At 39.7% G+C, this 22677-nt stretch overlaps 1 protein-coding gene across 4 annotated transcripts in view; it reads right to left on the reverse strand.

Moving 5' to 3' along the window:
* Dmxl2 (Dmx-like 2) overlaps nucleotides 1-22677 on the reverse strand; it is a 136709-nt gene that overhangs the window by 33873 nt on the left and 80159 nt on the right. For all 4 annotated transcript variants that reach the window (XM_006511085.4, XM_006511083.4, XM_006511084.4 and 1 more), the window contains exons 17-25: nucleotides 20715-20942; nucleotides 16400-18073; nucleotides 12570-12680; nucleotides 10121-10290; nucleotides 7567-7664; nucleotides 6718-6883; nucleotides 4927-5191; nucleotides 1887-2956; nucleotides 912-1103 (exon numbers count right to left, since the gene is read on the reverse strand). In XM_006511085.4, coding sequence (XP_006511148.2) covers nucleotides 912-1103; nucleotides 1887-2956; nucleotides 4927-5191; nucleotides 6718-6883; nucleotides 7567-7664; nucleotides 10121-10290; nucleotides 12570-12680; nucleotides 16400-18073; nucleotides 20715-20942 — 3974 coding nt within the window. The remainder of the gene's footprint in view (nucleotides 1-911; nucleotides 1104-1886; nucleotides 2957-4926; nucleotides 5192-6717; nucleotides 6884-7566; nucleotides 7665-10120; nucleotides 10291-12569; nucleotides 12681-16399; nucleotides 18074-20714; nucleotides 20943-22677) is intronic.

The raw sequence follows: 22677 nt of genomic DNA on the forward strand, positions 1-22677 counted from the left end.
TCTCTAATAAGATGACATAATCAGACAATCCAGGATCTCAACAAAGATGAAACACGCTTGTCAGAAGGGACAGAGATGAACGCAGCAGGACCTGGACTGTGCATGAGGCGTGGACTGGAATTACTGCACCATGCACAAGTCTAAGCAGGGAGTGGAGGCTCCCCATGCCCTGCCAAGCTCTGTGGGATTTCCTGGGATTCATTAGCTAAGTATTCAGGACGGGGGGTGGGGGGGGCTATAAGGTTAATTGAGGGGAGTAGCAGCTCTCAATTCTAATTGCCTCTAACCTACTGCACAGCCTCCAGGAAACACAACCATCAGGAAAGGAGTGGCTCGGGTACTGTCCCTGGAGCGAGTCATCTCAGGCACCCCTCCCTCAACCTACAGCTTCACACTTGCTGGAAAAATAAACAAAAAGTAATATTTCTAGATTAGTAGCTCATGTGAGGGAGTAGAAAACCTAAATGACTATCAAGTAGCAAGAATACTGTCCAAAAATTTAATCTTATTACAAAGAAGTATTTACCTATCTTAAAGGAAGGCTGAAGAGACTTTTCCAGAAATAAGAATGCATACTTTTAATGCCAGGCATGGTGGTGCATACCTTTAATCCCCAGTGTTGGGAGGCAGAGCCAGGTGGGTCTCTTTTGAGTTCGAGGCCAACCTGCTCTACAATGTGAGCTCAAGACAGCCAGGGTGGCATAGTGAGGCCCTATCTCAAAAACAAACAAACAAACAAAAAGAATGCATACTTTAACACTGCTTTCACAGCAATCTTGAACTCCTCAGAAGTGAAAAGGCAACACATAAAAACATTTCAAGTATTTTCTCTATACTAAAATTGGAGCACATACAAGAATAATCACCTTCCCAGTGCATATATTATCAAATAATCACAAACTTCACATTACCTTCACATCTTCAACACTGGGATGAGGTGGTGTTTTCATCTGCACAATAGTATAAAGTATATCATGGATGTGGTTATTTAAATACAATACAGGGTTAGCTATGACTGTTTTTGTTGATGCGATACTTGCTGAAAGCAGAGGCAACGTGGTAGGTAGTGGCAGTGGGGACTGGAGCTGCTTCACTGTAGTTTCCTGTAGATGACAAGGGATTGCTTGTTTTTTCAAAATTGTTAAAATGAAGGAGGGAAAAAAACCCAATGGCTACACAGTAAATGCAGGTGGCAAGCACGTGACCAAAACCATGACATTCCTGTTCTTGTTCACTCATTCTACAGCACTTACTGAGCATCTCGTGTCCCCAGTGCTGTGCCAGATACAGAAGATATGAAGATAACAACCACACTATAAACATTTTTAAAAGTGTACTTCTGTGCTGGTCAGTTTTGTCAACTTGACACAAACTATAATTAGCTGGGAAAGGGGAACCTCAAAGAATCACACCCATCACACTGGGCCTGTGGGCAAGTCTATGCTGCATTTTCTTAATTTCTGACAGATGTAGGAGATCCTAGCTCACAATAGGCAATGGCCAGCACTGGGCAGTAGTGCTAGATGGTGTAAAAAAGCAAGCCGAGCAAGCCATTAAGAGCAAACCAGAAAGTAGCACTCCTCCATGGGTTTCTACATCAGTTCTTGCCTTGAGTTCCTGCCCTGACTTCTCTTGACAATGAACTAAATTCCTTAAACCTTCCTCCCAAGTTGGTTTGATCAGTGTTTATCAAAGCAACAGAGAACAAACAAGACCAACTTCTAGTTCTAGAGCCACCACCTAAGAAAGCCACTTAGGAACAAATATCTGCCTCCCAGGACTACAGGAGCTGAAAATGTTTACGTTTGTTTAAAAAAGTTTGCAACTTACCTGGAAGAGCTACTGAAATTCCTGAACTAGCAGAAAGTAACAAGTGATGGCCATACCTGCTGTGACTCTTGCAGCAAAAATTTGAGTTCCATTCTTACTGAAGCCAGACCACCGCCCTGGGCTCCATGAAGGCTACAGTAACTGAGAAATACTCTCAGGAGATCTTGGTTTTTCTGCAACCACAGCTTTCGTCTTTCTGCATGCTCCCTTTTAGCCTGCAGCCGTCGTCGTTCTATTTGGTGGCGCTCATAGGAACCGATATCCGGCTTGTCCACCATTTCCTCCTGATCCAGACGCTCAGTCTCTACTGTAGAATGCGCTTTGCTCGAATATTCTTTAATAACTGATTCATGGTTGCATATCTCATGCAAGGCAGCAATTTCCTTTTCAAGCCAGTTATAGAGCTGAAATCTCAGCTTCCCTCCATCTACTTCATAACCTGTAGCCAAAGTTCTTAACTCAGTCATAAGGATCTTCAAGCAAGCTCGGAACTTGAGTTGTTCAGCAATCACATCGACCTCAGTATCGCCGTCAGCACACTCCTCGTCCTGAGGAGTCAGCAAAGCACGAGGGTCTGAGGCACTCTGCTCCTGGCCAGCCTTCTTGGCATCTGTAGTTTTCATTACTAAGCCACCGCCATCATCCTCTTCTAAGGCACCGTCATGATCGTCACCCCAATCGAGCCTAAGAGGCTCCTCGTCAACTGTAACCATTGGCTGACTCCAGTCAAACTGGGAGGAAGTCACAGCCGACCAGTCAGCCCCAGAACCACCATCACTCCTGCTCACTGGTTTTGATTCTGATGGCCCGTTCTCCATCCTTCCAGAAACAGAGTCAAGCTGATCTTTTTTTGCAGTTAAGGAGGATATTTTGGTTACTTTAGGAATTTTAGAAAGTACTTCAAGGGCTAAAACAGGACATCCAACTTTAAAATGAGCATTAGCGGTGGTAAAAAATAATTTTCTTTCTATGAGGTTAATTTTATCAGCAATGTTTTTCTCAGTTTTGAGACCTAAAGTTGCCAAAGTTCCTTCAGGGGAAGCAAGATTTCTTCGAATAAGTAAAGGATGTGTTCGAAGGTAGTTGTAAAAACTGAACACCACTGGGTTACAAGATTTGATGATGACTGCAGAAAACAAACATAAAAATCACAAGTTGCTGTGTTAATTTGAACATCTATTGAAAATTAAAATAAATTAGTTTTCCTCAAAGTAAAGGACAATAAATATTATAAATAAATAACCAAAGAGTATACAAAGGGAAACATGGCTCCAGCCACATATGTAGCACAGGATGGCCTTGTCAGACATCAATGGGAGGAGAGGCCCTTGGTCCTGGGAAGGCTCGATGCCCCAGTGTAGGGGAATGCCAGAGTGGGGAGGTGGGAGTGGGTGGGTGGGTGGGGGAGCACCCTCATAGAAGCAGGGGGAGGGGGGAGGATGGGATAGGGGGTTTCTGAAGGAGAAACTGGGAAAGGGAATAGATAACATTTGAAATGTAAATAAATAAAATATCCAATAAAAATAAATATTAACCCATAATTTATCCATATAATCATTAAATATGTGTAAATGAACAAATGCTAAGTGAGGTCAACACATATGATGTCAAAGAAGGTGCAAGGTACACACAGCAACTCCTGTCTAAAGTGGAGCAGGGAGAGAGATGCATGCCGGTATGCTTATATTTTAAGTGGAAGTTATCACAAAGTTTTCTTTAAAAAGAGGGAGGAATGGGAAGAAGGCTAAACTCTTTGAAAATACTTTCCAGAAACAACACACTCACAGGCATGCACAAGCACACACACATACATACAAACACTCTCATATATACTCTCTCACAAACACACACACACACACACACACACACACACTCACACTGAGATAGACTCATTGCATACCTGACTTGGAATCTGATATATATATACATATATACATATACATATATATATATATATATATATATATATATATATATATATATATATATCAGACTATTCTTAAGCAGAGATTCATTTCTGTTATCTCGGTGTTGGAATTAAGTCATCTAATATCATAGCCAGCAACTTTATATTTATTTTCTCAAAACTATTGTCACCAATCCTTATAATTTTAAAAGGAAATTGGATTTTTAAGATGTAGTTCACACACAAAAAAGAAGAGAAAACCACTACAAAACTAAAAGAATTATATTTCAATTGGCAGAATAACCACAGAGGTAAATTATGAAGTGACTTTAAAATAAGGCATCTGGCTGTACGTCTTTAGTAAGCTGTACCATTAACAGAAAGGTTTGGGTTTTCTCAGTCACCACTCTGTTGTGGGCATATTTGTATTCTTATTCTGAAACTATTCTGTGCATATAGAAGAGTAAATAGCCATGTTCATACCATGAAGACCCAAGCCTTTCACTGTAAGACCCAACTATGAAACCTAAGAAGAACCTCATTTATATATGAACTGAAAAGCAAGCCTGACTCTCCCACTTGTGGTTGGGAGGAGTCCAAGCTGCACTCATTCTCACAGCCTAGAGCAGTGGGACTGGGCTGGGCCGCCTCAACAGTGTCTTCCACTAACAGAAACAAAGTCTCTGGAAGAATGGTCATTTCCGGTCTGAGCCAGAAAATACCTGAATTGTTCTGCCAAACGGGAAAGCAAGGAATTTATCAAGACATAATACCAAAAGAATTCAGAAACTTAAGACTTCCAACAGTTAAAGATGGGACAATCAGAGCATCCATAAAAACAAACTGCTAATGACTGAAAGCAAACATTTAAAATCTGTAAGTTCAAAATAACTTAAGAAAATCAAAAGACTACCTAGTCATTCCCACTCCTCCCAGAAAAGCCCACACTCTACTCTCTTTAGTTTTTATTTTTAAAAATAGCCCATGGAGTCTAATTTGTACTGCCTATATACTCATGGGCCATCCACTGGAGCACAGCTGTCCTGCCAGGGGTCACAGCCTAACAGGAAAATAACTCTCCTTCCCCTAGAAGTCAATAGATCTGCAGCTAGGGTGGTGGCACACGAGCCTCTCTCCAATAACCTTTGTCTTATTCTTTAAAAGATACTTGGAAACCCACAAAAATCTACCTTGTTGCTCGTCATCTTCCTTTGGTGTCTGTTCCAGTAAGGTATCCAAGGCTCGGGTATAATCTTTCACTACCCAATAGGCAAGACTACGCAGAAAAGGGTCAGGATGTAATCTTTTACAATCGAATCCTGTGCCGTCTTTCTGACAACCCAAAATTTTCTGATTCAAGATAGAGATGTAAGTAGATGAAGTCTCAAATTCAGATTCAAATAAACGGGCAATAACCATGGCTAGTTGAATATCTTCCATTTTTTCAAGACATACCTGAAATTTAAATATCAAGAAATATTTATCTTAGTGAAAATTAACTTAGAGATACATTATTCCACTGATACCTTGAAATCGTCTATGTATATCCCCATGGTATAGATGGGGACATTGAGGCTGAGACAGTGAGATGCAGCTAGAGGGTTGTTTGGTAGAGAGGTTTAAAGCAAGCAGACACGATAAGCCATAGGTAGCAAGTAGCCTCTAGACTGGAAGAACTGTTCATGAAATATGCATTAAACCAAGCATGTCAATATCATCTCATTCTTCAGTCAATTTAAATAGCATTCATTTCTAAGTTAAACACTACTTTTTTGGAGACAGGGTCTCTCAGTAAGTAGTCCAGGCTGGTGTCAACAGCTTAGAATTATACATAAATTCCTCTTAATTTCCGAACATTTTATATAAACTTGTACTGTTTTAAAAGAATCTTCTATTTACTAAGAAAATAACTGATTGCTGTCATACATGGGGAAACTTAATTCAAATGTAACTGCTGATCCTGAGACTCTAAGGTCCCTTTTGTAATATGAGCATCTTTTAGCCACCATCTCTTCCGAGTGTCTTCTAAGCTAATATCTCAATTTCAAAATTACAGATTTTGTAACTATAAAACTGTTACAAGTATGCTGAAGTGTAAAAATGTACTTTTTTATAATTTATATGTTCACTTTGTTAGATATTTTTCTATTTCTTCTATCATGTTTTTGGGGTGTTTTAAATTGTTGCTGTTTTTTTAATTTTATTATTTTAAAAGATTGTAAGCTAATAGAAAAAAATACAATGAAACTAATCCAACCTTAAAACTAACTTCTATATATCATATCATATTATATTTTGTACTACATTAACTTCCAAGTAATCAGACCCAAAAACTATGTAACTTCTATATAGTAGAGTAGAGTAGAGTAGAGTATATTTTGTATTACATTAACTTCTAAGTAATCAGAGCCAAGGACTATGTAACCATTGTATTATATTTATATTATATTAACTTTTTTTTTGAGACTGGGTCTCTCAGTAGCCCAGGCTGGCTTCAAACTTTTATTGCTCTTCCTGTCTCTGCTCTCAAGGAGTAGGATTATATCAATTCTATTTATACTTCTGTCTGAGAAAACAAAGAGTCATCAGGAAACAGAATTTTTCACCACCTGCCAGGATCATGTAACAAAAGATGGGATGTTTCACCTCATCACACGCATGGCCAACACTTAAGGCAAGGTACATTGCAGAATAATACAAACTGCCACGTTAACTCCAGCTTTTTTGCACAAGATAAGGAGGTTGTAACTTGCACACATATTTAAATGGCTCAGAATCACAAGATGAACAGTAAATGGCATTCATAAATTATTTTTGATTTTTTTCCGGACATTTTATCTTACTATATAATAAGCTACACCTGAAGTCATAATTTCCCATAAATTCAGCAAGCTCTGTAGTTCTGTTCTGGCAGACCTCTAACAGACATTAAAATCTGCTCTAAGGCCTCACAGTACATCTACTTGTTTGCTTATTTATACCTCAATTGCATCTTTCAATGAACCAGCTAACAAGAAAAAAGCAGCAGACTGCTCAAAGCGCTGCTTTCCAAGTAAAGAAAAGGCGTTTTTCAAAGCAGCTTTCCGCCATCTATCTTCATTAAAGTTGTGGCTGAAGAATGTTGTCATTTTTTCATCATGTTGTGACCTAGGAATAAGAACACAAGTACCTGTGGCTACATCACACTTAAAATATTTTAATTCTTTTCAGAATGCATTAAAGGGATGGGGGGAGAAAGCCATTTAAACATTCAACTTAAAGAAGACCACTAGGCAGAGCTAGAGATGAAATGCAGTGGTTGTGAGCACTGGTGCCCTTGCAGTGAACCCCACTTTGGTTACCAGCACCCACATGGTGGCTCACAACTCTCAGTAACTCCAGTGTTGGGTGCTACAATGCTCTCATTGGTCTCTGCGGGCATGGCATCATGTGGCACACAAACACACATGCAGGCAACACAGCACACAGGCAAGCCCCTCATATGCATGATGTAAAGAAACCATAGAAGAGCAACAGGTCCAGGTGCAGGTGCTGCTCATTAGCCTGCACCTCTTCTAATAAGGAATGCCGATGTGCCCCGTGCACTCACACAGGAAGCAAGACTAGCTTTGATTTTCCAATGTGCTTTTTCAACATTTTTATTAGATCCCATCTTTTAAACTAAAATAAAAGGTATTTTGCCCACTTACTGTAAATAAAAGAATCAAGGCATAAAGAAGTGAGTTGACTAGACAGAGCTCTGGCAGGTAATTCTTTTCAAAAGCAACACAGTTTAGATCCAAAACATAGTTTCATTGCATGCAATCATGGGAAGTGCGGAGGCACTTTACCTGAACAGACCCCACACTACCGCTTTCTTCTTCATGGAAAGGTAGAACAAAGCGGCATCTAAGGCCTCGTTGTTCCTCTGAAAAGCAGCTTTGGCAACCTGAGAGGAAGTAGAGTAACATGCAACTACTTGACAAAAGAACTAGCATCAGGTACTCCAGCAACTAGTGCTTCCCAGTTACTGTCTTAGCTCACACACTACGAAGAGTGTGTGGCCTCTGTAGCTTAACATAGCATCCTTCTAGAAAAAAACACACAAAAACAGCACAGCAGCTAGTGTTGGCTGTTTATTACATGCCTTGCACCAGCCTGGGCACCTTTCATTAATCTTAGAGAATACTATCCACTGTGAAGGTCAACTACTGTCCTTACTTATAGAGGTAACTGAGCCAAGGGCTTTAAATGAGTAGCTTAAGTTCACACTGTAATGGGAGGAAAGGAAAACCTAGGTAAAATTAAATAATGTAGAATACAATAATGACAAGAAGATCATCTTTTGAAAATCCAACACATTTAGTTTTTTAATGTGCAGTTCCATGGATAAAGAAGTGTGCTGCCAAGTCTGACAATCCGAGTTTGATGGTTGTGGCTTAGGGGTTCTAATATGTATTCTATAGTAGCTTTGAACTCATTATGTAGCACAGGATTGTCTGAAATTTAGGGCAAGCCTCCTGCCTCAGCCTCCTGAGTGTTAGCATTATAAGCATTCAGCTGTATGCCTCACTAATGTTTTTGAAATAGGACCTTACCATCAAGCCTAAATTAGCCTGGACATGCTCTGTAGCCTGGGCTGTCTTCCAAATCCTGACTCTGCCCTAAGCTTTGAAAATGCTGGGGCTGCTGGAGCATGCCCTAGAGTTTTGTTTGTTTTCAAATAAAACGTGCTTCAAACATTAATGCTTAAAAGAATCCTATTCTATTACCTAGGCATAGTGGCACATGCCTTTAATCCCAGCACTCAGGAGACAGAGGCAGATAGAACTCTGAGTACAAAGCCACACTGCTCTACATACTGAGTTCCAGAACAGCCAGAGCCACACAGAGGGACCCTGTATCAAACTAAACAAATATACATGGCAAAAAAATGACAGCATACTGCATAGAAATTTTATAAAGGTCAAGTTTGAAACTCCATGTGCACCCACTCATACACACACATGCAAATACACACAACAAATAAATGTCATTTTTTAAAATTATTCTTGGAAAAAAATCTCAAAATGTACAATTGTCTGCAACAGGTTTTCTGCAAATTTAGAAATATCATTACTGTTACTAGTAGAAGTAGGAAGATCAGAAATTCACAGCCAGATTGAGCCAAACTGCCTGCTGCCTCTTCTATGTACACACACACACACACACACACACACACACATTATCTATATAAATATCTATCTAGATATCTAGATATCTAGATAGATAGATAGATAGATAGATAGATAGATAGATAGATAGATAGATAGATAGATAGATAGATAGATAGATAGATAGATGTTCACACGCGTGCGCGCGTTTGATTTGAAGGGGGAAAGAAGAAAAATTGGGTTGGGGTAGGGGCTGTACTGGCTGGTTCTGTGTGTCAACTTGACACAGGCTGAAGTTATCACAGAGAAAGGAGCTTCAGTTGGAAAATGTCTTCATGAGATCCAGCTGTGGGGTATTTTCTCAATTAGTGATCAAGGGGAAAGGCCCCTTGTGGGTAGGACCATCCCTGGGCTGGTAGTCTTGGTTCTATAAGAGAGCAGGCTGAGCAAGCCAGGGGAAGCAAACCAGTAAAGAACATCCCTCCATGGCCCTGCATCAGCTCCTGCTTCCTGACCTGCTTGAGTTCCAGTCCTGACTTCCTTGGTGATGAACAGCAATGTGGAAATGTAAGCTGAATAAACCCTTTCCTCCCCAACTTGCTTCTTGGTCATGATGTTTGTGCAGGAATAGAGACCCTGACTAAGACAGGGGCTTAAATTAAGGAAGGAGATAAATGCAGAAGAAGAGGTAGTGGAACGATTTTTAAGAGCCAGAGAAATAGCAAGTTTGCTGTGAGATTTGGTTTCCTAGAAAAGTCGAGAAGCTATGCCCATGAAGGCTCATCAACATGGCTGCCTAAATAAGACCTGAACCAGACATGCTAACACAGATAGGAAGAATTTTAGGAGACCTCAAGCCTAGACAAAGAACTACAGTCAACTAAGGAATGTTGAGAATACAAGAAACAGTCCTCTCTAGGAAAGAGCCTCCCAATTGATAATCCAGTACCAAATAGCTCCAAATTCACATACATAAAGTAACATATTATAAAATAAGCAGGTTGTATTATAGTTAGTCCATATGAGTAACATTATACAGACTGGGCAGGTTATATTTATATGTAACAATAATTAAATAAATAGGAAACATGGATTTAAGAAAGAGTGACCTAGAAGAAAAAAGGGGAAAATGTGTATGCACACATACAAGTAAGTGTGTCTGTGTGTGTGTGTGTGTGTGTGTGTGAGAGAGAGAGAGAGAGAGAGAGAGAGAGAGAGAGAGAGAGAGAGAGAATCCAATGAAGGAAGTCACCTTTTCAATGCATCTTCGGAGTGTGTTAACATTCCTCACCCACCAGCCTATTCCCATAGCTCTTAATTCAGACCACTGAGGGTCCCCTCTTTGGATTGCTGGAATCATATTGATCAGTTCTTCCTCAGCTTCAGAATGAAAAGCCCAGGCAAAGTGGCAGGTAGACACTCCTAAATTAGAAACATGAAATAATAACCTTAGGAACTACATCAATAACAACAAAATATTTTGTTTAGTTACATATTTCTTCATTCTAAAAAGCACATTCAAGCAGAAAGAAAGAATAAAGAAACCCTGCCATCATTCAGGGTTTTATTCTATAAGCTTCTAAATTCAAGATCAGTGACGGGACACACAACACCCCAATCAATCACTTCTCTTCCATATATAACTGCTTTTTTAAAATACAAAAACAAAGTCATTAGGAAATGCTATGGTATAGTGTCGCATGAATGTAATCCCAGCACTCAGGAGGTGGAGGTGGGAAGAGTTCAAGGTCATCCAGTCTGAGCCCATCCTGGCCTACATGAGATCTTTAAACAAGCAAACAAAAGACTAAGGATGAAACTGAATCAATGAAAATAAACATAACTGAGTATCAAGCTACTCACATGCTCATATAGCAAACTTACAACAGAAAACATTGGTCAAGTCAGAAACTTTGGCCTACAAGCCGTATTATTCACACTGCCATTTACATGGGGACGGCATCTTTGGCACTGAATTTTAAAACCTGCCCCATCCTTTGCTCTAACCAGAGAGCCAAAGGTCACTTAAAGCAAGCAATGTACTTCCAGTTGCATTTAATGTAAGCAGTACACAACAGCCATGAGGCTCATCTCTCATCTTAGAAGGGAAGGAAAGAAGGACCAAAAGACTTGAGGGATGAGGGGTGAGGGAGAAAAAAGAAGAAAGGGAAGGAGCAGAGTAAAGAAAGAGGGGTGGGTGGTAGTGGGCTGAGTTCTGACACCACCAAATGCTACTTCAGACCATGCAAATGAGTATCAATCTGAAGATTTGTCTAATACCAAAAAAGAGTTAAGGATTTTTCACACTCTGACTCAGAACTCAACTGCTAGGAAACTAACAAGAAATATATACCTACTTAAAAATGCTTAATTAATAAAATAACACAAGGAAATAATCAGAATAATACATAGGTAAAACATAAAAATATAAAGGCAAATAATTAACTAAGTATTTACAATGATCATTCAAATTTTAAAAGCCAGAAAAAATTAAATGCCTTGAAAATAAGGGTTGAGTAGACAAAGTATATTTTTGGTGCATAGCAGGACCTTGGTTTTTGCCAACCATGATGGCATGACTGTAATCCTAGCACTTGGCAGGTAGAACAAGAGTTGCCACAAGCTCTGGGTCAACCTAGGCTACATGGTATTTAGTAAGACTTCACTTCCAAAACTAAATAAAAACAAATCTTATGTGGCGAGAGTGATGGATAGTCAGCTAAGAACACTGACTGTCCTTACAAGCAGTGTACAGATAGCCAGTAGACACACTAAATAAATTTAAATTAAAAAACAAAAAACTAAATGTAAATGAATAACTCGTTCTTATTTTCAAACAATATTTTAGGAGGTAAAGGAGGAAGGATACCAGTCCAGCAAGCCTGGAGTTCTAACAACCATACTCTCAACCACATACGGGGTTTGGGCTTTGCAACCACATATGGGGTTGGGGTTTAGGGTTCTAAAGAAATGAGCACCAGACTGGGAGTGTAAATGTTTACCAATAAGGCATCCTGTTTCCAGGGCAGTCACTCTAAAACACTACAGTTTTTATAAGTAAGAGGATGCTATAACCCTGTCTCAAATCAAGGGTGTGGCAATATGCTAGACCTAAGCAAATGTACTGGGTCATTATGATCTTTTCAAGACATCAATACATCAACTTTCCTTGACAGCAACTAAGAACATATGCTTAAGTAAAAATGAATGAAGTGAAGCCTGGTGGAACATGCCTGTAAGTCCAACACCTAGAAACCCAGGCAGGAGGATCACCAAGAGTTCCAGGCCAGGCTGGGCCACACACAGAGATCCTGTGAAAAGGAAGTGGGTGAGTGGTGAGAAGAGAAGAAAAGAGGGAGGGAGGGAGGGAACCAAGGTGAGGACACAAAGAATAAAGCTTACATGGGTCTTAAAGATGGGCATCAGAAAGATTCAGAGCTGTGTGGTGGACGCTCTGACTTAGGACATTTTCAACTACAACTTTACCATGTAGTCTCAGAAGCCAAGCTGTCTGAACAAAGGCTGCAGAGCACACACAGGGAAACAGCAGGTGGGTACCACGCAACATGAAGACTCAGGCTACTGACAGGTGTGACAGGTGTGCCTCTATGACCCACCTGCTGCTAAGACACAGAAAGCCACATCCAGCACCACAATGTTCAACTGAAGCAGTACAGAGATTCAAACAGGAAGCTGCATACCTTGGTGAAGGAGCTGGACTCGGTATAAAGGAGGCAGTGATGTTAACAGGCATGTGTGCAAGCGCATAGCTAACAGGTATCTCAAACCACACTCATCTAAGGTGTCTCTTCCTGTAATTTTAAATAAAAATATGTTAAGGAAGAATAGATTCAACAGGATTGAACAGCCACAAACAGATTTAAAAGGTATGAGCTGAACATTAAATTCTGTAATAATATGCACAAATATATATTTTAGCATATTCCTTGTAAATAACATTTTGTCTTTACAAAATATGTATCCTTATAAAACACAAATATTAAAACTCCTAAGTAGAAAATGATTCGGGAAAATAAAGTTACCTACTAGTACAAAAATTTCAGTACCTATACTTACTCTTTTAATGAAAGAAACCTTGAAATCTAGTGGAATGTGCATTCAGTAAGTGAATGAGAATTGCCTCCTAAAGTTCATGTATTAGAATGCCTGGTCCCCTGTTGGTGGAACTGCTTGGGAAGGACTAAGAATTACCACTGCAGAAGGTGTGTCACCAGGGTCAGATTTTGAGGTTTCAAAAGTCCACACCACCCCAGCTTGTTTTCTTTCTCTGCCTGAGGACCAGATGCAAGCTCTCAGCTGCTGCTCCAGCACCATGCCTGCCTGTTTGTCTGTCTGCTCCCATACTCCCCACCATGATGGTCATGGACTCACCCTCTGAAAGCAAGCCCCAATAAACCTGTCCTTTTCTAGTTGCCTTGGCCATAATATCTCTTCATTGCAACAGAAAAGGAAGTGAGACATAAGTTAGAAACTCTTGGCAGATTTCTCTGCATGAACTGTGATGTTACTGATAGGAATCACATACTAAAGGCAAACAGCCTGTTACAATAATTAAAAGAAACTAATATTTTCTAGGATATTTAGCTTGACAAAAATACTACCAAAGATGTGAACTTTTATTCTCTGGGCTTGTGGTAGATTAAAAAGGGCAACCTGAATCTTTACCTTGATCCCACAAATTTAGTGAAAACTAGGACAAAGACACGAAAGCATATCGAGTTAAAAGCTTAGCAGCAGCACAAACACACTGGCAGACCCCAAGGCAACAACTGACACAGATTTCCCAGAGAGCAAAGTATTTTACAGAGGAAAACAAGTATCTTATTGCCAAGGCTTTAGCTCCAGTTCTGTTTCCTGTAGGCATTCATCTGTATACTCGCTGAGTAGATTTGTATCTACTATGTGGGAAACAGGTTAGGCACTGCAGAATTGGATAAAAGCAAAGTAATTAATACATAGTATATGGAAATGAATGCTAAGGGAGGATATAAAATAGGACTGAGAGATGAGATGGGGGTGCCAAATTAATAAGCCTTTAAAAAGGAGCATGCTCTGGTGTCCTCGGGCTAACAGAAGCCCCAAAACAGTCGGAATGGGCACAGACCCTGTAAAACCTTGTAAACCACTGCAAGGTTTCCAAAGTCCCAGAGAAGCCACTTCATTCTTTATCTACTGAACAGAGGAGAGCCACATAAGCAGACAATTCTAAGTTTGAGGCCAGCCTGGTCTACACAGTAAAGTTCATGCCAGCCATAGCTACAGTAAGATCCTAGCTATAAAAAGAAAATGAAACGGGAAGAATGAACAGACACACATCGGTGAGACTCAATGCGCGCTGCTTTCTGAATGACTGGATTCTGGATATAATGAACTGGAGCCTGCTATGACAGAAGAGGTAAGTTGTCTCACCAGAACAAACTGAAGAGCTCTCTTACTTAGACTCCTCTGGCTGATACACACATCATTTCATTTTCAGTCCACCATGAAATGGAACTCTCCATCCTGGCTTAGCTACTTCATAATGGCCACTGTGAGCAGAATCATTTATAAAGTATTGGCCAATGATAAAGCTTTGTATCAGAAAGTTTAAACTAGTTTTCATGGATTATGACAAATATTTCCTTTTCAAAAGATTTATCTTTGTTCTTTTAAACACCCTGGGGTAGAGCTGTCTGTATAGGTATGTGCACGTGTTAAAGTGCACGGGAAGTCTGTGCTAGAATTAACAGACTGTTCTAAGATGCTCACTGCGGATGCTGGGAATCAAATTTGGTCCTCTGCAAGAGTAGCAAGCATTCTTAACAACTGAGCCATCTCTTCAACCCCCAAACCTCTTCTTAATTCCCCAGAGACAATCAACTAACACTATCAATTGTTACAACATCAACTGTAACAATATCAGTTGTACAAGAAAGGCTTACAGCTGTTCTAGGGATGGTCTTACTCTACTGCTCACAACCTTGAAACAGTTTTCACCTTCTGTTTCTTCTCAACATAACTAGGAAGTGGGTCACAGACAAACCTTCTAAGGCCTCTGGTTGTTTTCATCTACAAAAGGAAAATTGTAGGGCTATATTGTAAGAACTTAAACCTGTGAAAAATGATGCTAATGGGCTATAGGGAACATCTTTATACCCCCTCAATTTAAAAGTTTTAAAGAATTTCTAAAATATAGGTCTGAAAGCAACTATTTTCCACATATGATCCCTATGCCATTTAATGTCTAAATGATTTTCTAAGGATTATTACCTTCATTTACATATATATATTACATATAGAGAGATTATATATACATACATGTATAGTGACAGCCACCTACCCACTAGAGGATTATGATAATTAAATGGGATAAAGCACCTGGCACATAATAATTCTTCTCTCCTCTGCAATATTAATGGACTGAATTAATGATCAATAGTTTTGTTTCTTTTGCTAATGTCATTGCTTACAATCAACTCTATCACCTTCAAGCAGCTGGGCAGAAGAGAATGAGATCCAGTTCCAAATAGCAAGATATAGATTATATTAGATGTCTGAAATTTTTGGACAAACTTATATAATGGCAATAAGTTGTTTATGGGGCTGGAGAGGTGGTTCAGCAGTTAAGAACAGTTCATAACCTGTAGAGGACTTCAGTTCAGTTTCTAAGCACACACAAAAGACTGAAACTCCAGTTTCAGGTGATCTGATGCAGCACTAGGCATGCATACAGGACACATAAACATATACAAGAAAAACATCTATCGGACTGGAGAAATGGCTCAGTGGTTAAGAGCACTGACTGCTCTTCCAAAGGTACTGAGTTCAAATCCCAGCAACTACACAGTGGCTCACAGCTATCCTTAAGACTCACTCTTCTGGTGCTTCTGAAGACAGCGCCAGTGTACTTAGACATAATAATAAATAAATCTTTAGGCTGGAGCAAGTGGGGCTGACAGGAGTGAACAAGGTCGACTGACCAGAGCGAGAAGGGTTGACTGGAGTGAGCAGAGGTCCTGGATTCAGATTCCCAGCAACTACATGATGGCTCACAACCATCTGTACAGCTACAGTGTACCCATATACATAAAATAAATAAATAAATCTTTAAAAAAAGAAAAGAGAAACATCTTTCAAATAAAAAAATCTTTTTCAAAACTTATGCCTCAAATGGAAAAAAAAAGCAAGTTGGTCTAAGAGGTCCCTGTAAGGTTCATGATACAAGAAAACAAAATTTTAAAAAAAGGTCATTTTAATCACACAAAGAAAAACAAGACCATCAGAAAACTAAGACAAACGTTTTGCATCTAAGTGCTCAGTGAGAATTCACAGACATCACAAATCTGTATGCCGCATATGCCTGCCTCAACTGCCTTTTCTTTTATAAACAAGCATGCTCTATAATAATTATCCGTAGGTCTTTTTTTTCTACAAGGATTGAAAGAAAACATAAGTCAACATATTAGTCATTACACAAATAACACAATGTGTTTATTAACTAAAAACTTAACATTTATGTTGAAACTATTACCTGAGTAGTTCTTATCCCTGTTTTCATCAAGCTCCGTACTGGTGGTTGCCACAGTATCCGCCAGTGCTACAAGGAACATCTGCTCCAAGCGGGTAAGGCCTGGCAGACTTGAGTGCATTAGATGACTTGAAAGTACTCTAGCATGTTCCTGGCCAAAACAGGCTGGTCCATACTGTGACAGGTTTATTACTTTTGATTTGTTCTCTCTCTTTTCTGGCTCTAAATCAATATCATCTGTTGTTATCTCCTGGACTTGAAACAGCTCTGAATATTGATCCTCTGATTGGCTTTCAATATGGTCCTCATAGCTCTGTGGCTTTTTTGTACTGTCCTCTGAAATTCTGTAGGATGTGTCCTGGTCTGCAGCAAGCAATGCGTGTAGTGGTAGTGGAGGAATAGAGTCTATCTCGGTATAATCCCGAGTACCATCCTTCCCAATGGTAACTGTATCCTTTGCTGTACTGCCGCTCACACTAATGGTCCGAGAGAGATGCCGCTTAGTTCCTTCTCCAGCATCAGGATCCCGAACTATTGCAACTTCACCTGCGATGCACTTTACCAAATGGGAAAGAATGGCCTTAGCTCTTCTAACTTTCCCTAAGTCCATTAATTCTAACAGCTGAGTTGGATGATACTGTGGCAGAGTAGGAGAGAGTGCATGTGCAGCCTCAAATAAGCCACCATCTTGAACCACAGTAGGTGAACAGAAAACATCATCAGGGATAGCTGCTCCTTCAACAATACTTTTTCTTGCCAGCATAGAGGATTTAAGGGCAGAGTGATCTTGTATTGTCTCTTCAACTGGACTATCAGCGTCAACGTTTCCAAATTTGACAGAATGCTTCCATTGGGCATATACATGCATTTCACAATCCATTCCCACCACCAATATTCCATCTCTTACCCAAGAGAGAGAAACAGGCAGTGAAGGTGTGCCATCCACAGAGGATACTAAGTCTATAGATCTCAGAAGAACCCATCTTGACTTAACTCCTTGCTTGATACTACCACCTAGTGGTAAAGTGATGACAGCTACTCCATCCTTACTGTTGGTTTGGTCACTTACAATTCCTGAAAGTCTCCCATACATGAAGATATTAGCACCAACCCCCACTGTGAGGATGTGAGAGCCATCTTCTTTTGACACCCAGTCCAAATGTACTAAATGCTTGATATTTGGAATAAGGTATCTATCCTTACTTAAAAATGCATCTGATTTGCTATATACAAACAGATTACTGTCAACACTGACCCTTGAATCAAGTACACTTCCAACCTTAACTAAATCATCAAGATGGATCGTCTGTTCTAAAACCCATTCTGACCCTCCTGTAGATTCGCATTCAAATATACAGACATGCATAGAGAATTCTTTAGAAATAAAACCATTGTGGTGGATGGGTTGCTTGTAAGCCACTGCAAGGCGGCCTGTGTATGAGCAGCTAACAGCAACAGGTCTTCCCACGATGCTCACAGTACTGCTGTTATCTTCTCCTTCATCATTCATCAAGGGCCATCTCCTCCAATGATAGGTCTCACTCTCATCACTTGTATTGCCCAGTGAGTTAGTTTCCATACAACATTTCCAGAAGCGTACTTTATTGTCGGAGCAAGTTGTAACCACTAAATAAGGTGCAAGGCACACTGGGTAAATTGAAGAGGAACTCAGATGACCTTTATAAAAAGGAAAGAAAATTGTCATAATCAAAGAATCACAAAATGTGAGATCAATAGATCTCAGACTCTTTACCAGGTTTAATTTACCGCCTTTCAATGTTGAACCAGAACCCTCCTGTATCAGTCTGTGTGCACTTCCCATCCATTATTGCCTGTAAAATACTGACTAAGATTTGGGGTCAGAAGACCTGGACGCAAGTTCCAATACATCAATACCCTTAGAAGAATGGGGAAACATTTAAACAAGTAGTCCGTTCCATCTAGAAAACAGGGAGCGATTTTTACTTGACTTGGGATGTCAGTGTCTATGCGACATTTGAAAGCATCTCATAAAGCCTCTCTATAATTTATTTCTAAGTTACAATAAACAACTGAATATGTTCCGAACTTTCAAATATGTTTAAATATTAGTTATGTGTATGTTCACATGAGTACAGGTGACCTTGGAGGCTAGAAGACAGAGAGCTCTGGGGGTGCCAGAGTGGTAAGAAGCTGCCTGATGTGGGTTCTGTTCAGGAAAAACAGCAAATTTTCTTAACCACCCAGCCATCTAAGTAGCCTCAAAATATTTAGAAAAACTAACAACCTTCTGTATTTGGAAAATATCTCTGGAAAACCAGTAATTGGGCGACAGAGGCAGGATTAAAAGTTCCAGATTTTCCTACATACATTAATGAGTTCTAGCCCAGCTTCAGATACAAAGTAAGGCTCTGAAAAAAAAAAAAAACAGACTAAACCAAAACAATTTCTCTGTCAAAAAAAAAAAAAAACAAAGCAAAACAAAACAAAAATGAATTGTTTAGATCTGAATCAAACACAAAAGTGAATAATAAAAGTCTTCTCAGAATACTGTTTCAATTTTGAATGCAGATCTGTCTTAGGGATAAGTAAGAAAATGCTATACTCAATATCATCTACTATAAAGCAAAACAAGATTGGACCTGCACTGTGACTTGTCAATATCATTACCCTAGGAACTCTCCAGTCAGAGCTCCACAGGTGGCAAGTCATCTCATGTGCATAGTCTCGAATCCAATCCTTCAAATTACTTCATCTACCTAACTAAAGTCAGTATATCATTACAGGCAACAAACATCCAGTCCTGAAAATTGCATGGATGGATGGATGGATGGATGGATGGATGGATGGATGGATGGATGGATGGATGGATGGATGGAAGGATGGATGGACGGACGGACGGACGGACGGACAGACAAGCAGACAGACTGAACAATAATAAGTAGGTAGATGACATATCTTTAATTTTAAAAACTTTTTATAGTGTGTGAGGGCAGGTGACATGTGTTATGGTACACACGTGTAGGCCTCCTGACACTCTCTAGGACCCGAGCTTGCACTTAGGTCATTGAGCCTACAAAGAATGCCTCTACCAGCAGAGCCATTTCAACATCCAGAAATACATATTCTAATGTGAGGTATCTTGTTTATATGTATTTTAGAATACTATCATGGCAAAACCTCATAGAAGAAATGCATTTGTATGCAAATCGCTGAAGTTCATTTAGTTGTATTTACAGCTAGAAGGCTCATTAGATAAAGGTGCTTGGCCCCAAATCTGATGACTCCAGTGTGACCTCTGAACCTACTGGAATTGACTCCTGCACAGTATATGACCTCCAGATGTATGTTGTAGCATGTCCCATCCCAATAAATAAATAAATTTACAAATGTAAAATATTTTAATTTAAGGTCTCACTCTGCACTAACCATGTTTTACCTTTATTATGTATGTGTGAACAAGGTTTGATAGATACTTTTGAAGGAAAATGTAATCCCAACACCCAGGAAGCTAAAACAGGAAGACTGCTATGAGTTCAAGGCCAGCATGAGCTACATTAAAAAAAAAAACAAACAAAAAAAAAAAAAACAAGAGGGAATAAATGCAGTGTCTTAGAAGTACTTCTGCTTCTTCAGAGATAATTTCCAGACTCCTTGGCTACCTTAAGAAAAACTATACTTTTAAACTATTTGATTCCTTTTCACCATAACCCATTCCTCCATGTGCACATGGTTTGGAGAGAACCAGCAAATGGAATTTATTATAAAAATTATTGTTGATGCCAGGCAGTGGTGGCACACGGCTTTAATCCCAGCACTTGGAAGGCAGAGGCAGGTGGATTTCTGAGCTCAAGACCAGCCTTGTCTACAAAGTGATTTCCAAGACAGCCAGGGCTACACAGAGAAACCCTGACTTGAAAAAAATATATGATTAACAGAAACATGTTTCTCTTTGTAGTAAATGTGCAGCTTGGTCTTCATGTGGGCCCCAACAAGTGGAGCAGGGGCTGTCTTGGTCTCTGTTCCCTGCCACTGGATCCTTTCCCTGCCTGGACTCAGTGAGGGATGAGCCCAGTCCTGCTGGACTAGGAGTCCCAGGGTGGGTGGTACCCAAGAGGGGGAGTTATAGGGAGAAAGACTTGTAAGGGTGGGACTGGGAGGAGAGGAAAGAGGGGATGTAAAGTGAATAACCAAAAAAAAAAAAAACTGTGGGGGGAAAAACCAAACCTATTTCTAAAGGGTGGATCAGTACTGGCAATAACTACTCGATGTCATTGCAGCACATGCATTGGAAGGTAACACTCAGATATACCACTGCTCAGTCTCAACAACACTTTACCTGCTGAAGGCGTTGCTCTTATTACTTCAACAGCTTCCGGCAGATCCAGGGGCTGGCTATATACAAGTCTGGAGCTCAGAATAAGCTTACTAGCAGTTTGAAGATTGGCAATTGACGAGGAATGTGGCACGGAGCTCATACTAGAGGAGGTTTCTGGAGAAGAGTCCAGGTTCTTCTGCCCCGGGACTGAGAGCAGACTGTCAGATGAGATGCCCTCTGCAGCTTTGGCTTTGCAAATGAATTTGAGATGTATTACAACCACTATTCATACAAGATGAGACATTTTATTATTCTCTAAGAAATACAATTTCTTATAAGTATTCCCACTTTTTGAGAGACAACTTTTGGACTCCTTGCTTTCCTTGAGAAAGAGATACTTTTCAACTGTTTGGTTCCTTCTGACCAGGACCTAATTCTTCACAGGGACAAAGGGTCAAAGGAGAACCACACCCTATGAGATCTAAGCCTTAAGTTACACAGTGCAGCATCCCTAAACCTTAAACACACTAAAGACCTAAGAAACACATTAATGTATGAACTCCTGTGTCTAACCCCAGACACTGATTACAACTTGGGTCAGATCTTAGTAATCTGTACTTTCAATAAACAGCCTAGTGGGCCAGTAAGATTGCTAGGGCACTTATTGAATGCTCATAAAACTGGTTAATAGCAAAATTAATACCAAAAATAACAGAATCTTTCAACAGCTCTTAGACCTCTGTGCTAATTTAAAGTAGATTCACCTTGACAACTAAATGACAGATGCCTAAGAGAATGAACCAGTTACACTAAGTCAAAGATCACACATCACACTGAGTACTGACAAGTCAAGTCATAACTTGTCAAGGTAATCCATAAAATTACCTACCATAGGTAAATTAAAACGAAAACTATATGTAAGATCTCTTACTGTCCAGCAACAGTGGACTCAGCATCACAGGGCTATCCCTGTGATTCTTTTACAATCAAAAAGCACAATTTAAAAATTTAAAAAAAAAAACTCAATATAACCTACAGAGTGAGTTCATGGATAGCTTAGGCTACAAAATGAGGTTGTGTATCAAAAAAGAAAGAACAAAAGAAAACTGCTCTAAGAGTGAGTGCAGCGCACTGATATAAAGTCCTTGCATGCCAAATGTACCACTAACCCCTCACCCCGAAAAAATTCAATGTCTTTGCTCCCTGATTGATCTGAGTGTGCACAGTAAAGCACGTGTGGAACACTTTATCACCTACACTACTGTGCTTCTCAATGCTAACCTTTAGGTGTTCAATCACACTTTGCCAAACAACTGTTGCTCATAATGCTAGGCTGAAGCATGGTATGTCAGAGAGCAAGGAGAGACTCTACATATTACCACATCAACTCTGATCAGCAGGGCTGACTTACAAACGTGGTTTCCACAACCAGACAGCAGGTACTCCATAACTGTTAACTAAAATAACTCAGACAACCTTTTTATATATATATATTTCTAGTATATCTAATGTGCCAGCAGACTGGTTTATTTTTAGGATTAGTCCGTTTCAGAAACTCGTTGCATGTATCTTCCAAACCTAGCACTAAGGAGACTAAGGATCTTAGGCTGGGCTTTTGTAACAGCGTAGGCTATATCATCATCATCATCATCATATTTTATCAACTCTATTTATAGTTCATTTCTAATGCAAATCAACCCATTCTTATCTCCTTGTACAAAGCTCAAGTGGATCAAAAACCTCCACATAAAACCAGATACACTGAAACTTATAGAGGAAAAAGTGGGGAAGAGCCTCAAACACATGGGTACAAGGTAAATTTTCCTGAATAGAACACCAATGGCTTATGCTCTAAGATCAAGAATTGACAGATGGGGCCTCATAAAATTGTAAAGTTTCTGTAAGGCAAAGGACACTGTCAATAGGACAAAATGGCAACCAACAGATTAGGGAAAGATCTTTACCAATCCTACGTCCAATAGAG

Source organism: Mus musculus, chromosome 9 (genome assembly GCF_000001635.26).
Source record: "Mus musculus strain C57BL/6J chromosome 9, GRCm38.p6 C57BL/6J".
NCBI classification, from domain to species: domain Eukaryota; kingdom Metazoa; phylum Chordata; class Mammalia; order Rodentia; family Muridae; genus Mus; species Mus musculus.